This window comes from Podarcis bocagei (genome assembly GCF_964188305.1).
Source record: "Podarcis bocagei genome assembly, chromosome: 2".
In the NCBI taxonomy this organism is placed as follows: domain Eukaryota; kingdom Metazoa; phylum Chordata; class Lepidosauria; order Squamata; family Lacertidae; genus Podarcis; species Podarcis bocagei.
Window position 1 is genome coordinate 48,551,712 of NC_138126.1, and position 27,088 is coordinate 48,578,799.

Sequence of the window (27,088 nt, forward strand, 5' to 3'; positions counted from 1 at the left end):
CTTGCTAAAATGCAAACAAAGTTAAATTTCTCCCCCCATCCCAAATCCTAGTGCCTGCTATTTGTGTCAGGAGAAAAGCTCTCATTGGTGCAGATCAGATACAATTTCAGCGCTACCCTAGGCTTGGGCACAGATCTGTGACAGGGATCTTATGGAGTGCAGGAAAAAAAAATTCATAGCAGTTGCATAGATGCATCCCAAATCAAAGAGAAGTACAGCAGCGGGAAGGATGGAATTTACCCATCCCCATGAGTATTAAAATTTGCACCTTCAAATTGGGGAGGAAAATATATAGGTGTCGATATATATTCAGGATCAATTCCTGCAGCTAAAGATGTAACGTATTTTATAAACCACCCAGAAAGCTTAAAGGGTAATAAAAAGCTTTGTTTGCTGTTATATTGAAAGTTCCTTTGTAAGTTCCTTTGTAAGTTGCCTTGGAAAACCCTTTGAGGACAGAAGAGCAAGGTAGCAAATACCGTACCCTAAATAAACAAATGTGGGTTGCACATGAATTATGCAGTTAGAATTCTGCTTAATGTTCCTGGTTGCAAATATAGAAGAGAACTGTAGTTATTCTGGCTTCATTAAAGCAAAGTAAAAATTGTTTTGTGTGTGTGTGTGTTTGTCTATAATTCCAGAATGGGGAAGAGAAGCTTGCCTCAGTGCATGGGACTGGCTCAGATGTCATGACCTTAAAGTGCTTCCCAGCCTTACGCCAACAAAGTTGCCGTTTTAAAGGGCCTTGAGCTAAATATAACCGGAGAAGCGCCTGGAACGCTCTATGGCTGGGTATTCAGGGTGGGGAAAAGGCAGATTTGAAAGTATGCGTAGGAAAACTCCTTCCCCTGAGGGTCTGTACCACCAACCCAGTGAACATAGCATATTCTTTGGGAGGGTTGTTTGTAAAAAAAATTCATTGAAGAAGCTTCTTACGCCCCCTCCAAAGACTGACTAAATACTCTCCCTCCTCCCTGCGGCCGCCAAAGGGCTATTCTCCTCCCCTCTGCTTGTCTCCACCCCTATGATGCTCGTTTGGACTCTTCCACCTCCCTCTTCTCGGTCTGCTGTGGACGTTCCCATAGCGGAGCGGGAGGGGGGGAGGTTAGGGGCGGCCGCGGCCCCAGAGACCCGCGTCACGTGGCCCTCCCTCGGGGTTTCTGGCAGAACCGGCTGCACGGCGGCTTAGGGCGAAAGTGAGGGGGAATCCGGCTGCTGATCGGGGGCCGGCGGCCGTTTCGGTGCGGCGCCGCCAATCGCCATGTCCCTGCGGAAGCCGGGCGATGGCGGCGGCGGAAGCGCGAGGCGGGCGGGCTCCCCGGAGGAGGCTCGGGAGCTCCCGGAATGCGCGCCGGGCGGGCGCCTGATGCCGCTGCTGCCTTGGGACCGCTTCTCGGCCTGGCTGCACTGCGTGTGCGTGGTGGGCTTCGACCTGGAGCTCGGGCAGGCGGTGGAGGTGAGCGGGGAAGGGACGGGGAAGCCCGCCCGTCCTCCCACCAGGAGAGATGCGGCGGGTTCTGGCTGCAGGTGGGGAGGAGGGCAGGCAAAGGCGGGGCTGGCTCGTTTCCTTTGCCCCGGGGTGAGACGGGTCGTGGGAACGCCGCTCCCCAAGGATGGAGTGGAGACCCTCCCGGCATCTCCCCGGGGCGCTGCGGGTCGGTCGCCAGTTCTTGTGTTTTGCGCCAAGCTGTCTTTGTTGATACAGCGGCTCTTAATCGCTTTTTTGGAGCATTATTCAGGATAATAGTACTACTGCTTCCCGAGAAGAGGGTGTCTCTATTCCCCCCCCCCCCCGTTTGCTGGTCTTGCTCCGCGTAATAACAGTAAAAGCAGACGCGTGTAACGTGTTTTGAAATGTGCGGAGTTTGGGCGGCTCTCCTTTTATCAGCTGCTGTTGCTCTCAAGAGCCTCCACTTTCCTTATCCAAGAGACTCCGTTGTTTGGAAAGCGGGAAAGGAGGCTGCTTCATTAACGAAAGTGATAGCAAAAGAAATAAAATAAAAAACAGCGCTCTTGTTACAAGTTCCTTCAAGATTGGCTTGTTTGAGAAAAGTAGCTACTGTATTCCGCCCAGATTCCTTTCCCAAGTACCTTTTTAGTCCAAGATTTGTTTTTCATGTATCAAATGTAATATGTGACTGGAAGCAAAATACAAGGTTAATTGTGATATTTGGGTCTTATAATTTTCCTCATCAGTTCCCCAAAAAACTCAGTCATAAAAATTAGATAACTCTAAACCACCCTAACAGCTCTGTGAGGCAAGTTAAGCTTGGGAGACATGGGGTGGACTTCAGCATGTGCAAGCATTGCATCTTTCTGGATGGAATGATCCCGGTGCCTTTTTTCTCAATTTTGGGGCACACAGGAGGAAGAGAAAGGGGAGACTGTGTTGTGCAAGTGAAAGTCCTTGGGCTTCGACTGATGGGGTGCATTAGGAGAAGCCAGCCGAGGGTGATAAGCCCTCATTACACTGTGAGCTTCATTGTAAAGGGCCATTACAGTGGTCACAGCATCATGGTATATTAGTGTTCGTTCAGTGAGCCTGGGAAGTGTAAAAGCCATATCTGAACTCAAGTGAGGGGCAAGTCTGTTCTGCAATAGTTTTTGTTGGAGTTCGGTTCATATCCAGTGCACATAAGACACTGTCACCTATCTACAAGCACCCTGATCTTCAGTTTTCATTGGCCTTCACCAGTTTGGATTAACTAAGGGGGTGATTATTTAACTGTTTATAATCCACACTTTCATAAAATATATCAAGGCAGCTTACAATAAAAAAAATAGAATCATAGAACTGTAGAGTTGGAAGGGACCCTGAGGATCATCTAGTCCAACTCCCTGCAGTGCAGGACTATGCAGCTGCCCCATACAGGAAGCAAGCCTGCAACCTTGGTGGTATCAGCGCAGTGCTGTAGCCAGCTGTGCTATCCAGCTACAATAAAGGCAGTCTACAAATATCCATAAAACATAATGAAACATATCAATAAAACATCAGTAGATACTGGCTGGTTAAAAATAAAAAAATCATATTCTGAAGGCTTGTCTAAAGAGTACAGTTGACAGAAGACTTCTGAAAGAAGGTAGGGACGGATCCTGCCACATCTTTAGAGGTAGGGAGTGTCACAGGGCACATAAAAGACTTAGTTCCTATGTGTGATTTGTGTTTTCTGAACTCCAATCATGTTAAGATATACATAATAGATTACAGCTGGTCCCAAACCTTTTACTCTGGGGGGGGGGAGTATCCTGTAAAATAATGGATTCTATACCTCTAATGTATTTGGAATAGATTAAGTATGATAATCCAGTTTAACAAAATTGTGCGTGTCTTATGATCATAGACCACAGTCCCGAGTTCCAAATCTATTCATGTAGCAGCCCTGCCCGCCGCAAAATAACTGATTAACTTAGGGCATTTTCATTTGTTTATTTTTTACCTCTTGCTAGCAGCGGCTGAAAGAGAAAGAACCTCCAGTTGTTTGTCTCCTCTTGAGAAAATTAGCGTGCAATGGTCATTGGAGTGTTAAATTTGAATCTAGACAACCCAAGATGTGTATTCCTGCCCAGCTATGAAGCTCACTATTTAACCTTGAAATAAGTCTATAATAACAGCAAGAAACAACAAAAAGAGTAGCTTTACAGGTGGTGGACTAGATTGGGTCCCTTCCAACTCTACAATTCTATAATTCTAGTAGTATTGTATATTTAAGAAATCATAAATAACTAAAACGTGATAACTGCATATATGTCTCTCTGGCTCCTTGAAGGAATAGGTGATTCAAATGAACTAAATTAATGTGTTTCACACGTCAGAAATGTAAACCTGTGGCTGTATTCAAAAGTAAGTTTTAGATTCTTCAAACATTTTAAAAATGCACTGTGGCACTTTCCATTTAAATACTGATATCCTTTTAGATCCCTCTGTAGAATTGAAAGCTGACAAATTCCAAAGCAAACACACTTTTAGCCTTAGCTAGCCTACATACATCCGGCACATTATCTTGAACTCCTTAAAATGATAATGTATGGTAAGCAGAGTTGAGGAAGTGGATGACCTCCCCCAACCACTGTGGGCAATTTTGACAGGTGGGTGCAGCCACTAACCTGTCAGTTACCTGACATCAGGTGAAGCTTTTTTCTTTGCCTGTGCTGTTTGAAATCAAACCATGTGGGCAAAAGGAACAAATTTTGCACATATTCCTGATCAGCTGATGGTCAGTTCCTGCAAACTCTGCTTCCTTTGCCATTGCACTTTGAAACCACATTTCATGGGCAAAGGCACAATGGTTTGTAGGCACAGAGAGTCAGCTTATCAGGAATGGCTGCAAACCCTGCAATCATTAGGTCTAGGGCAGGTGAGTGTCTAGCTAGGCTCATGGACTGGAAGTTCCCTAGAACTAATGTTAACTAATGAACATCTAAAAGACAAAATGCTTGCAAGCCATTATTCTGATCGGTAAACTGAAATCTTGTAATGCAATATGGTCTTTTTGGTTCAGTTTAGAGTGACTGTCTTTGAAACTATGGAGGTTTGGAATGTACACAATCTCTTTGATGTTAATCCCTTCCTCCATTTCTAGGTTGGTCTAACTGTGATAGCTGAATCAGGCAAAAGGTTAATGGTAACCTCCAAAAAATTATTTATAACTATTATTTTAAATCAGTTTACAAGGCATTTGTAGGATAGCACTAACCATCGTTGCCTTCTTTCGAGATCATGGAGAGCTATGGCTTGAGCAACTTGCAAATTAAGGAGGGAAATGGTAAGCGAGAGGGGAGTCTTTGGCACATTTCTGATCCCTAATCTGCAGTTGAGCTATAGCATGTATTATCAGTTGAAAGTATGCTATAATACAAGAAAGATATAAATGGATATAAGTGTAACAGGTTCAGCTCATCTGCACAGAGCTATAAATAGCTGGAAAGAGTTCTTTGTGTTCCAGGTAATACCATGTACCTTGGAAGGTAAGGCATTGTGATTTATTAACAAAAATGGATGATATAAGCAGGAATGAACAGGCCAAAAATGTTTGCAGGGAAATGCATGGAGTTTGTTCCTGATGTTCCCTGGATATCGTTGCTGCCTTTATGTAATGGATTGGATTTTGAACTTTCCAAATGCTGTTTGCAGTGTAAAGTGAAGGGACTGGTCAAGAAAAAAAAATCTATTGGATGTATGCAAACCCTTGCAAAGCTGCTGTGAATAAACCTTGAAATCTCTAGGTGGGGGCTACTGTCTATAAGTGCATACCCCACCATTTATGAGAATATGTGGTCACAGGTATGCTAGTGCATATAACTTTGCACAATTCGTAATGCTGGTAGATTGCACCATCTTTTTGTCAACCAATGCAAGTTTTATCATTTGCAGGTAATACATCCTCAACATGCAAAACTTACAGATAAAGAGGTGAGTAGAAGTTTTAAAATACATTTACGATGGCGCTTTTCTCCTGCCAAAATGTAACTTCTATTTTTCTCCCCTAGAAAACCAATATTTGCTATTTGTCTTTCCCAGATTCCAATTCAGGTAATTATTTATTAGATATTCATGCTGTATGCATATGAAAAATGAAATGCTTCTTTTAACTGTACTGTTAATACCATTGTCATTCTAATTAATGTTCAATTTTATTAAGTGCATGTGATAGGAAAAAACTAAACACTTATTGTTTGTCCTACATGGAGAATTCAAATCAAGGCTGGCATAGCTGAGGGGTCTGAGTATCTGTCCCTTCAGGGTATCTGCAGGGCTTTGGGTCCTTTGGATTCAAAGATGCTGTGGCACTACCCCATTTCAGGACTTTCCACTAGCTGCCACCAGCATGTGAACAGCCAGCGGTAGCTCTCTCAATGACGGGGTAAAGCAGCCATCAACATCCTGGGGTGGGGTGGAAGGTTACGATTACTGCTGTTGGCGGGGGGGACGGGACTCCAAAATTAAGCACTTTGAAGTCCCATTGATTTTAAACACTTGCTTAAATGTCTGAATGAAATCAATGGGACTTCAAAGTGCTTAACTTTGACTGGATTACGTCCAGTATGTAGAAGGATTTGCAAGTGTTAAAGTGCTTTTGAGATATGAATTAATTAACGCAGTCTCATGTATAGGTATCAAATACATGTTCAGCTGTGATCTTTCTTTTTGTTAAAAAAAAGTAACAAAGTAAATTCAAGCAAAATAAAACATTTCAAACTGGACGCCCCATGGATAGGATTTGAAAAAATAGCACTCAGTAGTGAACAGCATTTTTTCCCTTTATCACTTTGCAATAGTCTGTGATATTTTCAGTGTGGTTGGTTTTGGGCAATTCCAGACTCCCATTGCATAACTAGGTGCTTATCTACAAGTACATTACAGAAAGCCAGCAACTTACGCACATTTCACTTGTGCACATTCAGCTTTATGGCAATTTAAAAAATGAGAAAAACTGGAAAGGGGGCAAGATTCTGGGAATAATGACTTTGACAATCCCACCTGCCATTGCACTCAGTGTGTTTTGACTATACATGATTTTGGCTTTAGGCGCGATCTCCAGAACATAAGCCCTGCGTAAGTTGGGGACTACTGTACATGCTTTTCATGTTGGAACATAAAAAAGAAATAAATTCTTTTAAATTATGTGGTGGTTAAGTTTGGCTGTTTTATTTATTTGTTTTAAAATGTTCAGCACCTATATTATACTTGCTTTTTCTTTATGAAAACAGGTATCACCAACCTTAGTCATAATCTCATTGTTGTTCAGAATCAGCACTGTTGATTCAGTTCTCACATTTCTTTTTATGCTTTTGGTTACATAATATACGTATGTCTGGAGGTTCCCTGGGTGTGGTGGTAGGACATGGCAGAGCACGTTGATGGCAAAAGAGTATGGATCTGGAATTCCTAGGTATGAGCAGAAATGGGCCGTGAATCTGGCGGAAACATAGTCCGGCCTGTGCATCAGCCTGCCTCCCCATGCTGTGCTGCCTAATGGACAACCATTCCAGCGAATGTGTGCTTTCTATTTTAGAGAGCAATTTGGTATACTACTAGCTATTTCTTTCTAAGCAAATGGGCTAGAGGCCTATTTTGTCGTTGTTTTTTTCTAAGCTGGTTTTCTTTTCTTTTTATAAAGGAAAGTGTTGAGAGACACTGGCCTGCATAGGTCCTTCCATGATTTTGGCCCTGGCCAAACCAATAATTAACTTTTATAATTTTGTATTTTATTTCACCTTGTGTAATCCTGCACTCCATCACATGGAAGGTTTTCCTCTTTATAGTCTCTAAGCACTGAAGTTGCTTTTTGCCTTAGAATTGGATAATCAGTTCCCTGTGATGCAGTAGCCAATTTGTATGATACTGCATTAACAATGTTCTGGGGAATCTTGATCAAATTGCATGTAACTCTCCTATTCAATTTATTGTTGAATAGTTCTTTCAAGACACATTATTAGCTACAGCTTTTTATACCAGTATTGCAACAAAAATCAGTTAGTTACAACTTGTGTTTCCCTTTAAAGTTGATTTCCCACCCCAAGAATCAAGGTCTCTATGATTGCTCTTTAGCAAAACAATAACCTGTTTTGGATCAGCATTTTACTGAAGGAAGAGCCTGGTTTGCTGCTGCTATAATTTCTTAATATTGAGCTAATGTTACAGTTAAATATTAACTGGAGAACCTTAGAGATGGAAATTTGAGTAAGAATATGGAATTTTGGGAATCAATTTGTAGTGTAAATAATTGTAACCTTAAATGATGAGCTTTTACCCTTATGTGTACATTTTTGTTGTCCCGTAGCTTTTTTCTGAATATTAAAAAAAAATCAAATGTATTTTTTTAAAAATGCCTATACACATGCCCCAAAGATTGCCCAGCCCATTGGATAAATAGTTCAAAGTCCAGCTCTTGTACTAAGATAGTGTATATATATCCTTGCAGTTCTTAATCAATATCTTGTTTAGCTTAGCATTATCCCTATATAAACCAGCAAGTACTTAATACTCTTTGTTCTGCTTCTGAAGTGTAGAGCATGGAAAACAGAATGGTCATTATACTGAGCCACTGGCAATAAGAGATGGGAGAAACAATCATGTTTTTTTGTAGAAGTTTAAACAGTTTATCTACTTCTGTTTTATTTGTAATTACTCCATTATGGCATATCTAGTATAGCTCCAGCTCTGGCATATGAGATACAAATTTGTTAGTATTTCCTAAACCTTGTTCGGGGAAAATTTTCCCGTGCTACTGGATCCACAGTTTTAAATTGCATGGATTTAAATATGGTGCTTCCTAGTTGCTGCAGAGAGTGCAAGTTTAGTTGCTTTAACACAGGGGTCAGCAAACTTTTTTGCAAGGGGGCCGGTTCATTGTCCCCCAGTCCTTTTGGTGGGGCGGGCTGAGTGTGCAGGGTGGAGGGGGCTTCTCTCTCTCCCCCTCTCTCCCCCAGCCCTCCCCTCCCCTACCTTCTCCGCCGCTCTGCCTGCTGTTGGGAGCCAGCGCCAGCGCCTCTCCTTTCTGTGCCAGCTTTCCCCAGGTGGGCGGCGAGGCTTCCTATTAAAGCCCAGCCCCCTTCCTCCGCAGGGCAGGGAGAAGCCAGCAAGAGGGAGGGAGGAGGCGCCGGTGCTGTGTGCGTGAGGGAAGGAGGGGGGAAATCGTGGAAAAAATGACAATCACGCCGATCCAAGTGGCAACTCCAGAACCGTCCGCAGGCCGGATCCAGAGGGCAATTGGGCCTGATCCGGTCCGCGGACCTTAGTTTGCCCACCCCTGCTTTAACAGGTAATAATACCGTGGCAGCTCTCGACGATCTCCCTTTAAGCACAGAATGTAAGCCGGGCAATGGGACAGGAAGCCACACCACATTAATACTGCCTGTGGAAACTTTGCAGAACTAAGACAGGAGCTTTATCATGACTCATTTTCACTATTCAAACCATTACCCCGTTTTCCTGTGGTTTGGACAGCAATGGTAGGAACTCCAGTACTGTTCAACCTCCAATGCATATTAGTGTAGACAGGCAGGAATAGACCCACTCTTGGTGTATACTAAGCATGTGTATTGTGTGTGCACTCTCTCTTTCTGCCAAGAGAGGAAAGTTAGAATTTGCAAAAACCATAGTATGCTGTTATATTAGTCTAATGGAGAAGCACAGCATCCTGCTTCGGCTGTCCCAGTATGGGTGCTCTCTCTGTCTTTCAAAAGAAAACAGCACAGCTACGCCAGACCTTTGTCTTTCTCCTACTGATGCACGCTAGCTGCTGTTAGACACAAAATGATGGGACATTTCAGTAAATGTATTTATTGATTGTATTTACTTTGTGTGTGTGTCCCCCTCCCATTTCCTTTTGGCTTAGGTTGTCTTGGAGACACACAATTTTGTTTTAGATTTCGACAGTCTTCTAGCAGAAAGCTTTCATGGCATTGTCTACTGGACCAGTTTGACAGAGACCTACCCATTTACTTGAAGGTTGGGAAAGTAGCTTATCTTCACTTGGCCAAACATTATACTGTAGTGCTTTTCTGTAACTGGCAAGCAAGTATTGCGCTGATACTTCATAATGAAATTGTGAGGTCCATTCTGAAACGTGTTCTTCAAGAGGCACGGCTCAGCAAATAGCTGGTGGTGTACTGAGTCATGTAACTTCTAATGATCAACATATTATTTCTGGTGGCATGGAAATATTAACTATTATAGCATATTTAATCTTCCGCAAATACTTCCATCCTTTGGAAATTTGTTTTCAGTGTTCCTATGTACAGTGTTTTCAAATGTTCTGTTTTGGGGAAACCCTTACTTTGTCAGTTTGTCTGCCAAATAATTCCTGATTATTGCAGAGGAGTATCTATGGTGAACATTCAGTTGTGTATCAGTTGACCATAAAGCAGCAATGGGGAACCTGTGATCCTCCAGACATTGCTGGACTCCAACTCCCGTTATCTCTGAATATTGGTTATGCTGGCTGGGGCTGAAGGGCCACAGGTTTCCTATACATGCCCTAGAATACATTCAGCACACCCCATGGTTGCAAAATGCAGAGGGTTCCAGGAACACCAAGTTGTAAACCATTACTGTTTACTATTGGTAACCTATTCAAGGTTAAGAGAATTTAAATCTCAGTAGTTTGAATGATTAGTATATTTATTTGAAAGTTTATTTTTATTTTAAATATAGTTAGAATCACAGCCCAAGTTAGATGGAGGCATTTTTTATTTCATAGCAGGCTTGCTTTTATTTGCCTCCTGTGTTCAGATTCCTAGTTATAAAAATATAGCTAAACCATGCAAAGTTTTTTTCAACAATCTTGGAAAACATTTGCTTCTAAGTTATAACAATGGATTTTCTTACCTTTCATATTCAGATGAGTTGAAGACTTAAGTATTTTTACAGTGTCATATATAGCATTAAGCAAAATGAAATATGAAAACTGATTCTCTTATGAGAAGGAGGCTTATTCTCATTTTATTTTTGTACATAATTGACTCATCCCTAAAGTTGAAATATTGCTCAGAAAGTATAAAGTATTATGGAATGTATTTGTTTTTTAAAAACAGTAAAGGTTTTGGTTTCTTTACAGAAGGATCCTGCATATTATTATGGTTATGTATATTTCAGACAAGTACAAGACAAAACCTTAAAAAGAGGCTACTTCCAGAAGGTAATCTAGTTTTGGAAAGAAATAAGTTGTGTTGAAATCATATAATGTGTTTAAGAATGAGAGGTGAATGCCTTTAGTCTTGGCTGTTAATTTTCAGACTAAAACCAGCATGCATAAATGCAAAGTAATATATCCAATGTGCAGTCTTGGAGATAAGTAAGTAAAGGAATCATTGGATTACAAATTGTGTAGTTCATTCGCTGGATTTACTGTTGACAATCTGGTTTATTTCCATATTTGCTTTTTGGCCCGCCCACCCCCAATGCAGTGAACAACATATTTAATCTCTCCCTTTTTTTAGATCTAGTTATGCACAAGTTCCCAAATGCATGTTAGTAGAAAAACCTTGAACCCCCAGGGGGAAACACGGGGCAGGGGGATATTGCAACTTGACATGGGGGACAGTGGCATTGCAAGGGGGGGCCGTGCGCCCTGGGTGCCATGTCTAGGGGGGTGACAAGAAGACACCCCGCGGGCAGAGGATCCTGCCACTGTCCGTGTGGTTTTCGAGTGGCACCAGCGGCAAACCGCTACATACAATGCATGTGCGGTGTTGCACGCATGTGCTGTATGTAGCAACGCCGCACATGCGTTGTACATAGTGGTTTGCCGCCGGCGCCGCCCTGAGCACCGTATGGACAGTGGTGGGATCCCTCCGCCACTGCTGCAGCTGCAAGCATAGGATCCCGCTACCATCCATACGGCGCTTGGACGGCGCTGGCAGCAAACTGCTACACACGTCATACGTAGCCACGCCATGCATGCGTTGTACATAGTGGCACAACGCGTGCGCAGCCAGCGGTTTGCCCCATCCCGGGTGTTGGTTAGCCTTTGTTCGCCCCTGATGGGGGATTGGTAAACAGGGAGAGATTAGCAGCCATCCCTGCTGATGCTTTGCTCAAAATCAGTCTTCCCAGTTTGCCCCATGGACTTTCTCCGCATTTAAGACATTGTCACATAATAGGTGCATCATGTAGGTTAGGAACAATGTTACTGCTTGTAGCAGAATAAAAAATAACAGCTAATTATAGGCATTATAAGTATTTAGTGAGGAACTGATCCTGAATTTATAACTCTAAATACCAGTACTGGCTTGAGGAAAGATTAATTTCAGATTATTTTCTTTCTCCTGTACTAGTCCTTGGTTCTGATCAGCAAGCTGCCTTATAGCCACATTTTTCACACTGTGCTTGGAAAAATTGCACCTGAATATTTTGAAAAAAACGAACCTTTCTTGGAAGCAGGTTGGTAATATTGTTACAAATTACAGTTAACTGCACATTTGTGCCGTTCTGGGGACCTTTTAAAGTTGCAGTGCACTATGAATATATGACATTCAGATGGGGGGGGGATGCAGCCGAGAAGATCAGTAGGTTGGAAGGTGTTTATTCATGTGTGGATTGCCAGTTTGCCCACTGAGAAGCCATATGGCATAACAGAAGCTGTAGCCTTGGTCAGGGTGGGTTGTTGGTAGGTCTCATAAACCACAAATATTAAGAGATATTTGTTAAGGGAGGGTTTGTTGTTTTTACATGCAAATCCTATTGCTTTATTATTTTTCAGCTTGTAGCGATATTGATCGATGGCCACCACCAGTCCCAGGAAAAACCTTACATTTGCCTATTATGGGCATTGTAATGAAGGTAATGCTGAGCCTCTTCCCTTCTTGTTTGCTGTATGAATTCATGCTGTGGCTTTGTAACAATGCAATGAACATTTTTCAAAACCGTAATCCCTGTATGTTTGCGTTGATTTTATGCTTGTGAGGTTCACATAATGGGTAGGAGCAGAGGGTGTATTTGAATAGAAGGGATATGTATGAAAATTCTGGTATTCTAGAACTTGAATTTCCCCCATCATATTTAGACTTGTCTCCTGAAGCTGGATTATTTCAGTTGGAGTAATTTAAACATGTAATTTACACTGACCTATTGAAATCCATATTACTGAAGAGTATTTATTTAGATCAGGCTTGTAGCTGCACTCATGAAATGGACATTGTGTTAGTATTTACTTAATTTACTTCTGTGTTTTTTAAAATTAACATCTCTGTTATTGCTCTTAAGTAATTAATAGTGGCTTCAGTATGTCTCCCTGTTTGTTCTTTGCATAATTTCTTTGAAGACTTCAGATGTTCACAGGGCTAGTACCCATAGGTTGGGATGTTGAGATTGACGCAATGGTTTTTAGGGAAGAATATTTTAGTTTGTTTGTTAAAATGCTACACATTTTTGTGTTTTTATATTGTAAACCACCCTGTGATCCTTGGATGAAGGGTCATATCAAAATTGAATAAAAACATTAATAATAAATATTTGTACCAATATAATTCTAGCTAAGTATTGCTTTCAGAAGTGGCTGGTGCCTCTTAGCCTATTAGGTTATTTGTATTATTCTTAATAATAAATGAAGCATATAATATCTGTTTCCTAAGGTGCGGATTCCTACCTGCCACGACAATCCTGGAACAACCCAAGTATTACAGTCCACACAGCAGGTAGTGAATGGTTCACCTGCCACTTAAATACTCCATCAAAACAAGGGGCTGACTTTCAAATGTTATTTCCAGACCTTAAGTATAAGGGAATGTGTGTTCTGTAAATGAGGACTAGCTGTAGAGTTGCAAGTACAAAACTGTAGCGTAGGAATTGGAAAGTGGAAATCTGCACAAACATTTTTTGCAAACATAGATTAGATTCCATAAGCTTTTCTGTCTGTTAAAACTGAAGCATAGTACAGCTTGCCTCCAAGCCCTGTGTCTTAATTTAATCCTTAATACCTTAAGAAGTTATTTGAAGCCCCTTTAAAACATAAAATTCATATATTAACATATCATCCCTCCAGTACAGGCTTGGTCTGTAGACCTTGGTCTGTAGCCAGTGGCTAATTGAGGCCCTCTAAGCCTCCCTATCTGGCTCTTATGACTCTTCCCATACTCCTCCCTGGCCCTGTTGGTTTTTCCCCCCTTGCTCAAAAGTTTCATTGACCTCTGAGAAGGCCTTTGGCATGCCTGGATGGGAGATACGAGAGATATGTGCAGGAAGTAGCCTACTTTAGAAAAGTAAGGTGTGCTTTTCTACCATAGCTGTAATGATGTAGAATGAGGGGTGAGTAGTTGAGGTAACCATGCTTGCTGACAATACCAAATTGTTCAGGGTAGTTAAACCAAAAAGGGATTGTGGAGAGTTCTAGAAGGATCTCTCCAAACTGTGTGGGTAGGCCATAAAATGGCAAATAAAATACAGTGTAAGCAAGTATAAAGTGATGTACACTGGATTTTTAAAATGTTAACTGCACATATATATGTTCATGGAACATATGGAACACCAGTTCATGAAACTGGTGGCGAATGACCAATAACGAAACCTTGGGGTTATAAGTAGATAGCCCATTGAAAATTTTGACCCAGTGAGCAGCAGTTGTGAAACCCCGTTCAGGGTATCAATTGAAATATTCACTGAGAAAAAAGTAACTCTGAGAATGTTAGTCACTGTAGGCAACAGGCAGAGAAGTCCAACCCCCCTTTACTTCAGATTGGGAGGATGGAATGAGCGGAGGTATCTTTCTGCCTAGCTCTCCTGGCTAAGCCTCCTGCTAGCCACTGAACATTTAGGTGGGAAGTACCAGTGGGAGCCAGCCAATGCCCCCAAATGGAGTGGGTCTGGGCCAAGCTACCTGCTATCGTGCTCCAGGCTGGCACAATGTTCTTACTGCCTGCCCCATGCCTTCCTCTCAAGCTGCCATGAATGGTAGACTGTGTATGTAGCAGGGTCCCTGATGCTCCATAAAGCCCTGCTGGCTGGGAGCGGGTGGGTAGGTGAGGAAAGCTTAAGACAGCAGCCATAAGAGAGCAGGGCCAATCAAGACTTTTGTGATATATTTAGTAAGAGAGTTCATCATCATTTTAAAAGTAGCACAGTACACCCGGCCTTTTATTGCATGATCTGCTGCTAATTTGACTAAAAGCTTTTTGTTTTGCTTTTAGACAGACACACAGGTCTCCATTGCGTTGCCTACTGTCCATGAAGTTGATCTCTTCAGGTAAAAACTGAAAGGCATATTGGCTTAATCTTTCTGAAGTCCTGAAGCTGTCGTACCCCATCAGAGAGAGTTTCAAACACTGTGGGTTTTAATCACTGCCTAGCAAATGGATATTGAGCATAAGCGAGGCGTTGTTGGTAATCTAGAGCATACAAAAGGAGGGATTGTTTATAAACGTTGTGGCAATTAATTTAACTGTATTATTAATATGCCTACAAATATGTATACACTTACCTGGGAGTAAGTCTCATTTAATCCGGTGGGGCTTATTTCTGAGGAGAGATGTTATGTTGGTGTTCTCAGTCTCTCTGTTGAGTGCATTGAGAACACAGATTTTCATTACTCCTTTAATATAAGCTCTGCCATTTCTCAGGGATACAGTTTGCAAGAGTGTAAAGGGAGAAAGTACTCATATTCTTCTTGCCGCTGGGCCACACTCCTGCAGCCCTGTCCAAATATCTTAGCACCTTTATGCTCTCTTTATAGCAGGTGCAACACAGTGTAATAATTATGTATTTGGCCACCACATAACCTGGCCAAAGCTGGACAGCTGTAGTTGTATGGCCTCTGGCTGTAGATCTATCCACACTTCATATTTGCGGCTTTCCTGTCCCTCACTTTTTACACCCTTCAATAAGCCTCAACGGCCAGGCATATCTAAGACTCTCAAGATGGTTGTGAGCCAAGGTCACATTTTCAGTTGCATGTTTCTCCCCGCCTCTCTTTTTTGCTTTTCTTTTTCTTGAAGAAGAAAGAAAAGACTATTCTTGTAAATCTGTTTCAGATGTTTCTTGCCAGTGTTCTTTCACATCCAGATGCTATGGGAGCTCGTGTTGTTAGGGGAACCGCTTGTTGTCATGGCACCATCACCATCGGAGTCTTCAGAAACCGTTTTGGCACTTGTAAGGTAAACATATGGAGGAGTCGAAAAAGCTGCATGACTGTGATCTCACCATGAGTCACAGAATGTGAAAGCTCAAGCAGAATCCTAGGAATGGCTTGGTTTTCATTAAAAATGACAACACCCCTGTGAAACTGAAGAAAAGTTTTGAAAAGCATGCAAAACCGTAATACTTTGGGGGGAGGGGGTTATTGCTGATAGTCTGAGAAGAGTCTTCGCAGAGCTTCCAGCGTCACCCTCTGCCTTTTTAGTGACCCAGAATGGTTCTTGTTTTCCAAGGCACTTAAAAGAAAACCACAAATTGTGCAAACCCCAAACCTTCAGGAAACACCTGCTACCCTACTTGCACAAGCTGATGTAATTTGCATTATCTTTTAAGCATGGAATGTGGATTAAATAATAATTACAGTGATTTTTTCTGAGAAGTTAATATTATCAAATGCTACAAAATAATGAGTGATATCCAACATTGTGTGATTGGAAGTGCTGGACTTTCCTCCATGTGTGCCCCCAAAGTGGTGTAGTGGTTAAGAGCGGTAGTCTCATAATTTGGGGAACCGGGTTCGCGTCTCCGCTCCTCCACATGCAGCTGCTGGGTGACCTTGGGCTAGTCACACTTCTCTGAAGTCTCTCAGCCCCACTCACCTCACAGAGTGTTTGTTGTGGGGGAGGAAGGGAAAGGAGAATGTTAGCCGCTTTGAGACTCCTGAAGGGGAGTGAAAGGCGGGGTATCAAATCCAAACTCTTCTTCTTGAGCATTCCCCAACCCTCCAGACCAGATTTATGGGGCATTGGAGGTGTCTACATGAGGAAGGAAGTACTGTTGTGCAAGCAGAAATGTGTTCTCCCTGTGGATAGACACAATTGGATGTCAGAAGGACATGGGTTGTGTTTCACCACCAGTATTGGATGGAACTGACCCCATGTACCGGGGCTTAAGCCTCTCTGAAACCAATAGGACAGATTACCATAACTTCAAGTGGTGGAGACTTGGAGTTAATCCCCTAAAAATTTTGTTGATGTCTTTTTAATTTTAAACAAATACCTTTATTTTAAAGTACAGTGGTACCTCTGGTTACGAACTTAATTCGTTCCGGAGGTCCGTTCTTAACCTGAGGTGTGCTTTCGCTAATGGGGGTCTCCCTCTGGTGCATGATTTCTGCTCACATCCTGGGGCAAAGTTTGCAACCAGGAGCAGCTACTTCCGGGTTAGCGGAGTTCATAACCTGAAGCGTGTGTAACCAGAAGCATGAGTAACCAGAGGTACCACTGTACTTCACTTTAAAATAAGTGAAGTGTATAAAATAAGTGAAGTGTTCGAAGCAGCTTACAAACACTTCGAAAATAGAATCAAATTAATAGCAAGTGGGACTCAGGACAAAATGTTTTAGTGTGGAGAGTTCCTGTTCAGGGTTTCAGCGAACCAGCTGTGCTTTTTTCTTTGACACTCCATTCATCCCTTCCCCCAGCACTCATTTAGTCTGCTGATACTTCTAACTAGTATGCTATTTTGGCCACATAAGGATCTACATTTGGAAAATATGTTCTCTATTAGGATAAGGGTAACAGTTCAGTAGCATGTATTTTGAAAGACAGTAGTAAAATAGCAACAATGTAGCAAAATTTATCTGTAAGAACCCAAGAGAGTGTTTTTTTTCTCCATCTAATGGACAATGTCAACACCAAGCTGACATCCCTGGGTAGGGGATGTTCCAAAATCATGGAAAAGACCCTGTCTCCAATTGATAATTTATTGAGTAAATTTATAATAATCTCTCTCTTTCCACTCACACACTTTTCTTCTGTGTGTCTGTTTCACAGCTGTATCTCACCTCTGAAGTACTATAGTGATTTTAGGCCTTATTTTACAATACATGACAGTGAATTCAAAGAATATACCACTCGTACTCAGACCCCGTAAGTAAAATGGATTATACAGTTTTGATATTTAGACTCATCATTTACTCATAACTCTTGACTTTAAAGGATCCGTGTAGACTAGGGACCTTAGCCTAGGAAGCTTTAACAAAAGACCTGCCCTTCAGTTTTCTAACAGTGCAGGCCACAGTCAACTGTTTTAATGGAGTCTCGTGTTGAGAGATGGAAAATAGAAAGCAGCTGATGTTTTGATATATTCCAGTATATAGAGTTTCAACTTGTACTAATACAAATTCTGATTACAGGACTGTCAAGACATCCTCCTAGTCAGAATAAACATTTCTTAAATCTAGTAAGATCCTATATGGTAATAATAGGAAAAATAACACCTAAGAGTGAGAATTGCAAAGGACTCTAGAAATAAATTCTGGGAAAACAGGTTGCCCCTTAACACAATATTGTCAAGAAAGTAATGCCATCCCATAAAAAAAGATTCAAGTATGTTTTGTCTTTCTTTTTTAAAAGAAGCATTGTAATTTTACATTATGTCATATTTTCTTGTAGAACATTGTGGACCTGAAGGGGTTTTTTTCCCTTTAGCAGCTTTGTTGATTACTGTTAATAATTGTCAAATGATTGTATATATTTTAAATAAATAAATTTGCAGTTAGGGACCTGCTTTGAAAAGAATATCCTATATGGTATACCAGAATTCCTATGTATGGGTGACATTCAACTAGTTTTACGCAGAGTAGACCTATTGAAATTAATGAAAATTAATTAATTAGTCCTTCCTCTTCCCCTTGCACCAATGAAAGGAGCTTTCCTCTTCATGGAAAGGCTACTGTAGATCCAAGCCTTAGTCTTCAGTTCATCACGAGGCTAATATTAGTGTTTTCTACAACAGACTATCCAGACTACTTCTCTGAAATGTGGTTACTTTAAATCTATGCAGAGGTTATTGATCTTATTGATAATCTTCCATATTTCAGGCCTTCTGTCATATTAGGAGTGACGAATCCATTTTTTGCTAAAACTCTGCAACACTGGCCACACATCATCCGAATAGGAGATATTAAACTGTCAGGTAATTTTTTTAATTGACTGAAGATTTTTTCTGCAGTGTACAGAGTATTACAAGTTACTGTCTTTCCTCCTTTAGCTTAGTTAAATGTGAACAAAATATGAAATAATAGGGGCATTATTGTTAAGAAGTAGAGAGGTGGTTTCGATTTAATGAAAATCTACAGGCTGGTTTTGCCTCTTCAGTTGACTCAAGTCACTTTATAGATTAGACTTTGCAAAAACTGAACTGGAATAGGTATAAGTAGTGATAGGAAAAAAATATGCAAAGTACTATCTTTCATAACGTATTTCCAACTTTTTTGAAATGTGATGAAGTGTACATTTAAACCAACAAAACTCTGCATGAAGCTGAATAAATATGCTTTCATCTATGAAAATATTTTGTAAGCTTGGCTGTTTACAAAATTGTATTAAACTTATGTTTTACATGGTTACACCAAAAGATGTGCAACAACCTCTTGGATGAACATGCCCAGGGCTCTTCAGATCTTAGTATCTGAGTGATTATACTCACAGTGTCTCTTCCTTCATTTTGGCAGGTGAAGTACCAAAGCAGGTGAAAGTGAAAAAGCTAAAGAACTTAAAGACTTTGGATTCTAAGCCTGGTAATGTTTCATCACTATAACCTACTATTTGCAGAATATTGTTATGGGCCAAAACCAGAGGACAATCCCATGGTGGTTGTTTTCCCCCCCATAGGTGTTTATACATCTTATAAGTCATACTTGAACAGAGATGAAGAAATCATCAAGCAGTTACAAAAGGTAATTTTAGACTTGTAGTTGAACTATATGAATGCACTGATAGTATCAAGTCTGTTAAATATTAGATACCCTTATCAACAGTGTATTGCTATAGCTTGAGGTTCTCCTCGTTTACTGTGATTGCCTTTTTTAGGGAGTACAGCAGAAGCGTCCCGGAGAAGCTCAAAGCATAATCCTTCGTCGTTATTTTTTGGAACTGACCCAGAGCTTCATTATTCCTCTAGTAAGCTGTTATGTCTATGACACTTCTATACTGAACAATGAACATAACCAAGGCTTTGTAATCTAAACCTTTAAGAAGCTAAAATAAAGTTAATAATCTGAAGAGTAGTCACAGTGGGTTCTGAGGCCAGCTTTTGAACAGCCATCAGAAAATGCTTAAGAAATGTAATAATATGGATTTGCCAAACGCAGAGATTCAACATCATTATTTTTGCATCTATTTATTGTTCTAGGAACGATACGTAGCAAGCCTGATGCCTCTGCAAAAGAGCATATCACCTTGGAAGGTGAAAATTCATTGATAACCTAAATATTCATTTTGTGAATAGCTGCCAGCTTCTGTGCTTATAGCTGTGTTTCTCTCATAGAGCCCGCCACAGTTGAAGCCATTCAACCAAGAGGAATTTATGAAAACTCTTGAGAAAGCAGGGCCTCAGCTCACCTCTAGATTAAAAGGAGACTGGATAGGACTCTACAGGTAATTCTGTTTTATACCTTGACTATTGCTAAGATTACAGCCTGAGAGACATCCAAATTTCATGTTAAAAATATTTTGGAAGCAGCAAAACAACAACAACAAACAACCCTTGCTTCTAATGCTAATTGAACTACTTTGTAAAATCATGTTATGGTTGTTGCCCCTTTTCTCTTACAGGAATTTATAAATATGTTTAACTTGTTGTTCACATTAGTAGAGTCTTATATATCAGTGGATTTTCATGACTAATTGATCAACAGTTGGCTACCAGGCTAAGTTCAAAGTGTTAGTACTGATGTACAAAGCCTTATGTATTGTTTGTTTTTAAACTGCTTGTTTTGTGGGAAGCAGTTTATAAAATAATAAAGAAACCTTTTTGAGCTGAAGCAAGAAGAATAGTATACAGTATTCCAAGTGTGGTCACACTATAGATTTGTATAATGGCATTATGATAGTGATAGATGCATGATATAGCATGGATTAATCTTTTTTCCCCAACTGCTGGGTCAACCCCAAGGTGTTGTTGCTGGTAAGTCACCACCATTTCAGAACCCCTGAGCATATACAGTATGTGAAAAAATTTGTTGTAGTGCTGTGCATCATTTTACACTTGTTTTCATTGTGTTACATTTGTTATTTTACCACCCAATTCACTCAGTTTGGAGAGGTCCTTTTGGGGACTCCACTTTCTACATTACTATTATTTATTGAGTTTATATACCACCCTATACCCGGAGGTCTCAGGGCGGTTCACAGAAAACATAACAGCATATAAATCAGAATAAAAACAACAACCCAATAACACTCCCCCATTCAGAGAACTGTCCATTTAAACCTACTCTCTGCTGCTTACTTCACCAACACCTGATCCATAAGTGAACCGCTCCTCTTATTCCATAACTGTTAACCTCACTCAGGAGTCTTTAGCGAGATACCTTGTCGAAAGCTTTTTGAAAGTACGTTATGTCAACCTCTAGCCATATGCTTGGCAGAGCAATCTTGTAACTTTGATTTCGGAGTGTCACCTTGTTCCACTAGTAAAACTAATTTCCCCTTTGTCTTAAAGGCATTTTTTGAAATCGTACAACTTTGACGGCTGGTTCAGGACTCGGCGGAAAGAAATGACACAGAAGCTGGAGGCATTGCACTTAGAAGCGCTATGTAATGAGGTCAGGAAAAACTGCTTTGCTTTAAGCTTTTTCTTCCTTGTCTTCTCTGTAGAAATAAAAAGCATAATTTGTCCTTGAAAACCCAATTTAAATGGTATGGCCAGTGAGGGCATTTCCACACTTTTCATTTGCCCTGTGCCTAGAAAGCATGGGCCCCAAGCAGTTTTCCCCTTGCCCTACTCCTTTCCCAGGAAAAACCTACTATTTAGCTCTAAATTATGAGCAAACAGCAAGCTGGAGAAAACCCAAATACCTGTTTGCTCCGATGGAGCACTAAGGAGCAGCTTCCCCTGGGGGAAAGTAGTGGAACAAGAGGAAGTGTGGATAAGCCCTGATTAGAGTAGCATTTGTTAATGGCTGGGATCCAAAGGGCTATGCATATTCTCCCTTATGTACATTGGGTCTTTTCAGCTGCTGTCTTGGGAGATCAGCACTGCCTTAGGTACAGGGGCTACCACTCAATAAAGTGGGCATTTAAGACATTTCCTAAAGCTCCAATGATAAAAGTCCCCCCCCCCCCATGCTTTCATTGTAAAGAAATTAACTGAATCTGATTTTTGAACATATTCTTCTGATAGGATTTGCTTTTCTGGAGTCAGAAGCATACTGAAGTGGAAACAGTGGATTTAGTTTTGAAATTAAAGGATAAAGTGGTAGGTAGACAAATTGGTGGGTAAATGTATTCAACGTACTGTTCGTCCATTATCAGTGCTTTGTGTTATGTTTCATTCTTACTAGTCTAGTCAAGTATCATCTAGTCCTTCAGAGTTTGAATTCACCAATGAGAGGTTTCCATCTCCCCCACAGACTCATTGCTTAGCTTGTACTTGTCATACTGGACCTGTCCCCAGACCTCCTGGAATGCTCAATCACCTCATTTTTTGAGTACTGTTATTATTAGGGGGAAGAGTAGTGATTTTAAAGAAGCTAAATTATTTGGCTTCTCTAGGAGAAAGGACAAAGCTACAGAGCAGGATTATCAAGCCTCTCTAAAGGCCCAACATAATTCTTCATCTTTAATCACAAGGATACTCAGGGGACAGAGCACATTCTCATTCCTATGGGAAGAGCTAGTCTTACTTGACTTCTGCCTTCCTGGGCAATGGAAATAGCTCATAATTAAGATACTACAACCCCATCTGTCGGAAAACATTTAACGTGAATGTTCTTCCTCTTCTTAGCAGAAGAAAACCTGCACAGCAGCCAAAGTGCTTAGGGAAATCCAGCACACAGCTATCATTTTCTGTGCATGCTTTCCACTCCTGACCAGAAAAGGGTGGGAGGTAGCAGGTTGAGCACTGATAAGCCTTCTCTGCTGAGTTTCTTGGCTAGATTGGAAGGATGTGGATTGCAATAGTCCATATACTAGGTTCATTCTCTCTCTTATTTAGCACTGTTACTCCCTTTTTATTGCTGGCTTTGTCATGTGTCTACTTAAGCCCCCCTTTTTGAGGCAGCTTCCTTGCATTTTCTCCCTGGGCACACTTGTTGCTTTCCAGCAGATCTAAGTAGCCATTCCTTGGGTAGCTTGCATTATAAAGGTACATCACTACTGTACTTCCAACATTTCCCTACCTGCAGCTTTGCTTGAGATTGAAGAAAGTTGCTTGCAGAATATGCTTTCTTGATAGTAAATCCCTCTGGTGGTCGCATGTAGTTCCTGAAGAGAACTGCATTTACAAACATTCTTAGAGAATACTTGGTAGTTGTGTTTTCCATTAAATTTTAAATTAAATCTGCTATCACTTCTGTTCAGTGTGAGAGACCACTTCAACCAAAGCTTGATTTTAAATAAGAACATTGGAAGTTTCCTTATGTCAAGTCAGACCATTGGTCTGCCTAGCTCAATATTGTGCACACTGAACAGCTGTGGCAACATTTCAGAGGAATCTTTCCCTAACCCTACCTGGACATGCCAGGGATTGAACCTGTGACCTTCTGTATGCAAATGCTCCCTTAAAAATTGGAAGAGTGTTGAAAGCTTATCTGTAAACAAAAAGCAAAATCAACAGATGGCAGCCAAGGGTATGCCCCAAGAGAAGGTTCCAGCTACAGTGACCTCAGCTTGCATGAATCCTGAATGTACTGAGGCCCTTTTAGTCTCAATTACACATGAGCCACTTTGTGTCTCTTTTTGGATGCTTGCACTAATATTTAGCCAATGTGTGTATTTTCCTGATTCTTCTGTCATGCTTGTTTTCATAAATGCTGACTTCTTATGGATTCTTTTAAGATGACCATGAATTTTTAATTGCAATTTCTGTGGTTATAGGCTGATGGAGAAAACTTACCTGTGAAACCAGGCACTGTGGAAAAGTTACAGATGCACATTGATTCAATTATTCTTGCACTGCCAGAAGATTTACAGGGTATACTCATCAAAACGGGCTCAACGTGACTAACTGGACTTTTCTGCAACCATATGTACCACATCGCACATTTGAAAGGTGTAAAGGCACTTGCAAAGAACAGTGGACATGCAAAGGATATGGTACTGGAAACAGACCGTGTTAATACTTAAAACATTATTTTAAGCAGCCCCTTAGGTTCAACTTGATTATGGAAGGAACTGATTTTTTTATTATTATTTTTGCATACGTTTAAAATTAAGTGCTCTTACTGAACATCTGCATGCATCTTAAACTTCCACAATGCAGTGCAGACACTGCAGAGCTTCTTAAATGGGTGCTGATCTGCCCAATTGTATTAAACTCAGGGGAAGCAATATTCCTGTTGGTTTCAATGACTATCACACTTAATGGAATAGCTAGTAGCTGTCCAGTGAGTACTTCGTCTTGATATTTTACTTCCTCTTAAGATCTCAAATGCTAGTCTACTAAATATTATAATTCAGTTCGGTTATTATAGAGCTGATGGCCAAACGTGAATTCATTTATTCAATTTATATCCTGCCTTTCCTTCAATGAGCTCAAGGCACGGTATATGATTCCCCACCCTTTTACCCTCACAGCAACCTTTTGAAGTAGACTGCGCTGAAAGATAGTGACTGGTTGAGGGTCAGTGAGAGTCATTGCCGAGTGAACATTTGACCCCAGATCTTTCCAGTCCTAGTCCATTACTAACCACTAGTACACCACCCTGGCTCTCACACTGGTTCAATTGGGATCATCCTTGTAGTTTTGAACACTCCTCCATTTTCCTTCTGTTAGGTCCATATATCTTTGCCCCACATTCCAAATTACAATAATTGGAGCCTGCTCTAGTATTTCAACTGGGAAAACTCGGGTTACTGCTTATCATAGTTTGCAGGGTGTATTGATTTTAAATCAAGGCAGTACAAATCCCAATTTAAATCAGCAAGAAAAAAAGGCTGATTTAAATCATTCTCATGGATAAATCATCTTATTTCCTAAATAATGGTGCAAATCTCACTACTGGGGCCCTACTAATTTATAACTAAATAAGTATTTATACTGTTTCATTCTTGTAACCAGGCCTTTCATCTTTTGCCTCACTACATATATTTTGTGTGCTTTCCTTATTCAACCTTTTAAAATATTTGCATGTAGATTCTTTCTTGCACTTGGCACCCATGACAGTTTGTGAAGTTAAGTTTGGGAGTATAGGAAGCTGAACACTGGACAATTGTCTTCTCTCCAGTGTTGCTCCTTTCTGTTTCGCTATGCTTTTGCCAAGCCCTAGCCTCACAGAAGCAAACAAAAGTAGCAATCAAAACTGAAATGCCCATGACTGATACAACAGAAGTAATTTGGCAAAGTGTAGGTGGAAAGTAAATATTAATATCTGATAAATTATCCAATTAGTTCTTCATACATAGAAAAGCCTCATTTAATTCAATGGATCTGGTACTGTATAGGAATATACAGTATTCAGTTTACAGTGTAACTTTTAGAGCCAACATGCTTATATTGAGGTTATTTAATATTAACCTAGTTGGTATTTTAGACTTCGTATTTACATTTTTAAAACTAAATTTCACATTTGAAAAAAAAAACAGGTGGGGAATTGAGCTTTTTAAAAAACAAAACTGAAACTAAACATTGCTTTTTTAATCCACTTTGACTGTGTCCCCACCCAGGACTGAAACCCGATTCATTCTTAGTTTTGAGGTGGTGTGATTAGAGGTAACCATAGTCTATGCAGTTCAGATATTACAGCAGTTCAAGCTTATTTTAAACTATGGAAAGGAATATGGAAGCCCAGGGAAGAGGAGCACACAGAATTGTGATTTTCCTCCCTCTCACATCAGCTTTGAGACATCTGAATCAAATGACTTTGAGATTACAGTGTGTAATAGTGAATTTACTACCTATCAGGTCACAGATACGTTTCTAGAATATAAAACTAGTGGTGCCCCCCCTTAAAAAAAGAAAACAAAATTAAGTGGGTGCTTCTTGTCTAAAGTCTTAAGCTTGCTATCATAAGTCTAAATTTTAAATTGTGGCACAAAGATTAAAATGGCAAAGGTTGATTAACAGAAACTTTGCATAATGGCCATTCCAGAAAATACACATTGAATGTGTTGCGGAGTTTGTTGCACATAGACCAGGCTGCTGAACTAAATGCCTCTTATTTCCTCTTGCCCAAGCACGAATGGGGAGACGAGAGTGCCTTGAGTACAGCCACAGCCTTCTTTGTATGGTGGTGGCTAGAGAGAGCTACCTCACCTCCCTGGCCCCAAGTTAGGGCTTTATCTTTTCCAGCACCATTATGCATACATGGGGCTGATCATGTGCAAAAGCAGGTTTGTGTGTGTGGATTCCCCTTGGTGGGTTGGGGTGATGATCATTTACACCAAAGTATGTCAGTTAAATAGCAACAGGAATACTAACTTGCATCAAATCAATGTCCGTCCCAATTTTGTTAAATGCATTAGGTGCTTTGCTATCATGTCATAATACTTAATTTTAACTGCCTTCAAAGAATGTGGTTATGTAAGAAGAGGCTGATTTTAATCTCCTGTTTCTCTAGGGAAGCCTTTTGTGATTCCCTGCTATAACAATAACCTTCAAGTATTCTGTCCACAGGTAAAAGCACCAGACAAGTGTGGACAAGTATGCTTGGAGAACAAACTTCTGAAGCTGGGAGCCCTTCTGGGTTTGTGGATGCTTCCTGTGTGATTTTAAATTGGGGGTTCAAAAATCTTGAGACCTTTCACAAGTACAGGAGGCTCCCAGCTTCTGGGTAGTACACATTTAGTGCATTTCTCTCCACTCCACTTACTTTTACAGAGAAATAGAATACCTGAAGAGGGTTAATGTATATACTATAAATACATGCATAATGAGCCATTTCTCATTGTAATAAATTATTCTTGCTAGATGCATAACTTTTTTTTTTAACACAAGAACATAGGAGTTTGATAACTCTTATGAAATAGGACTTGGAGGAACCTTCCAAGAATGTTATACCAATTCTAACATGTACCAGTATATTGTGGTATGTTACCATTAGGAGCAGAAATGCAACAGCTGGGTCAAGATTTAATGATGATCAATACTCCACCACATTTTATTCATTTATTTCAGACCCGTTGTAGGAAAAAGACTGCCTTTCTATGACATTTTGTACCATTGTTTAGATTCTTTAATTTTAGCTATACACTACCCTCTGTATTTTTAAGGAGATGTATTTTTAATATTCACTTACATGAATTCCAAATCAGAAGTTGAGAATAACATGTATAAAAGAGGACTTCGACAATTATGCCACTATTGCATTAATATTTAACTCACTGTTTTGCACAACTAAGTAGCATTTTTAAAATATGGCCATTAAATCTTCATTAACTGAAGCATTGCATAGCATATTGGAACTAGCTACATTAGCTTATTTTCTAAATGTATTTTTTTAAGGCAAATAAATTTCACTTTTACAGAAACTTTGTCCGTGTTTATTCAGTAAACCACATGAAATAAAAACATGTA

At 40.4% G+C, this 27,088-nt stretch overlaps 1 protein-coding gene across 2 annotated transcripts; it reads left to right on the top strand.

Moving 5' to 3' along the window:
• The first annotated feature begins 1,079 nt into the window (after positions 1-1,079).
• On the top strand, positions 1,080-27,042 carry DENND6A (DENN domain containing 6A). 2 transcript variants are annotated; one of them, XM_081184183.1, is made up of 20 exons: positions 1,080-1,456; positions 5,372-5,410; positions 5,488-5,530; positions 9,339-9,451; positions 10,560-10,640; positions 11,779-11,884; positions 12,204-12,283; positions 13,075-13,137; positions 14,626-14,681; positions 15,466-15,588; positions 17,404-17,499; positions 18,453-18,547; positions 19,086-19,151; positions 19,246-19,310; positions 19,444-19,533; positions 19,766-19,819; positions 19,901-20,010; positions 21,077-21,179; positions 21,758-21,832; positions 23,452-27,042. In XM_081184183.1, exons 1-20 carry the CDS (start codon positions 1,262-1,264, stop codon positions 23,575-23,577), a joined length of 1,779 nt encoding a protein of 592 aa, XP_081040309.1. In that variant the 5' UTR covers positions 1,080-1,261; the 3' UTR covers positions 23,578-27,042. The 2 variants fall into 2 exon arrangements, with proteins under 2 accessions (XP_081040309.1, XP_081040310.1); XM_081184184.1 differs by lacking the exon at positions 1,080-1,456 and adding an exon at positions 4,642-4,763.
• Positions 27,043-27,088: the final 46 nt, after the last annotated feature.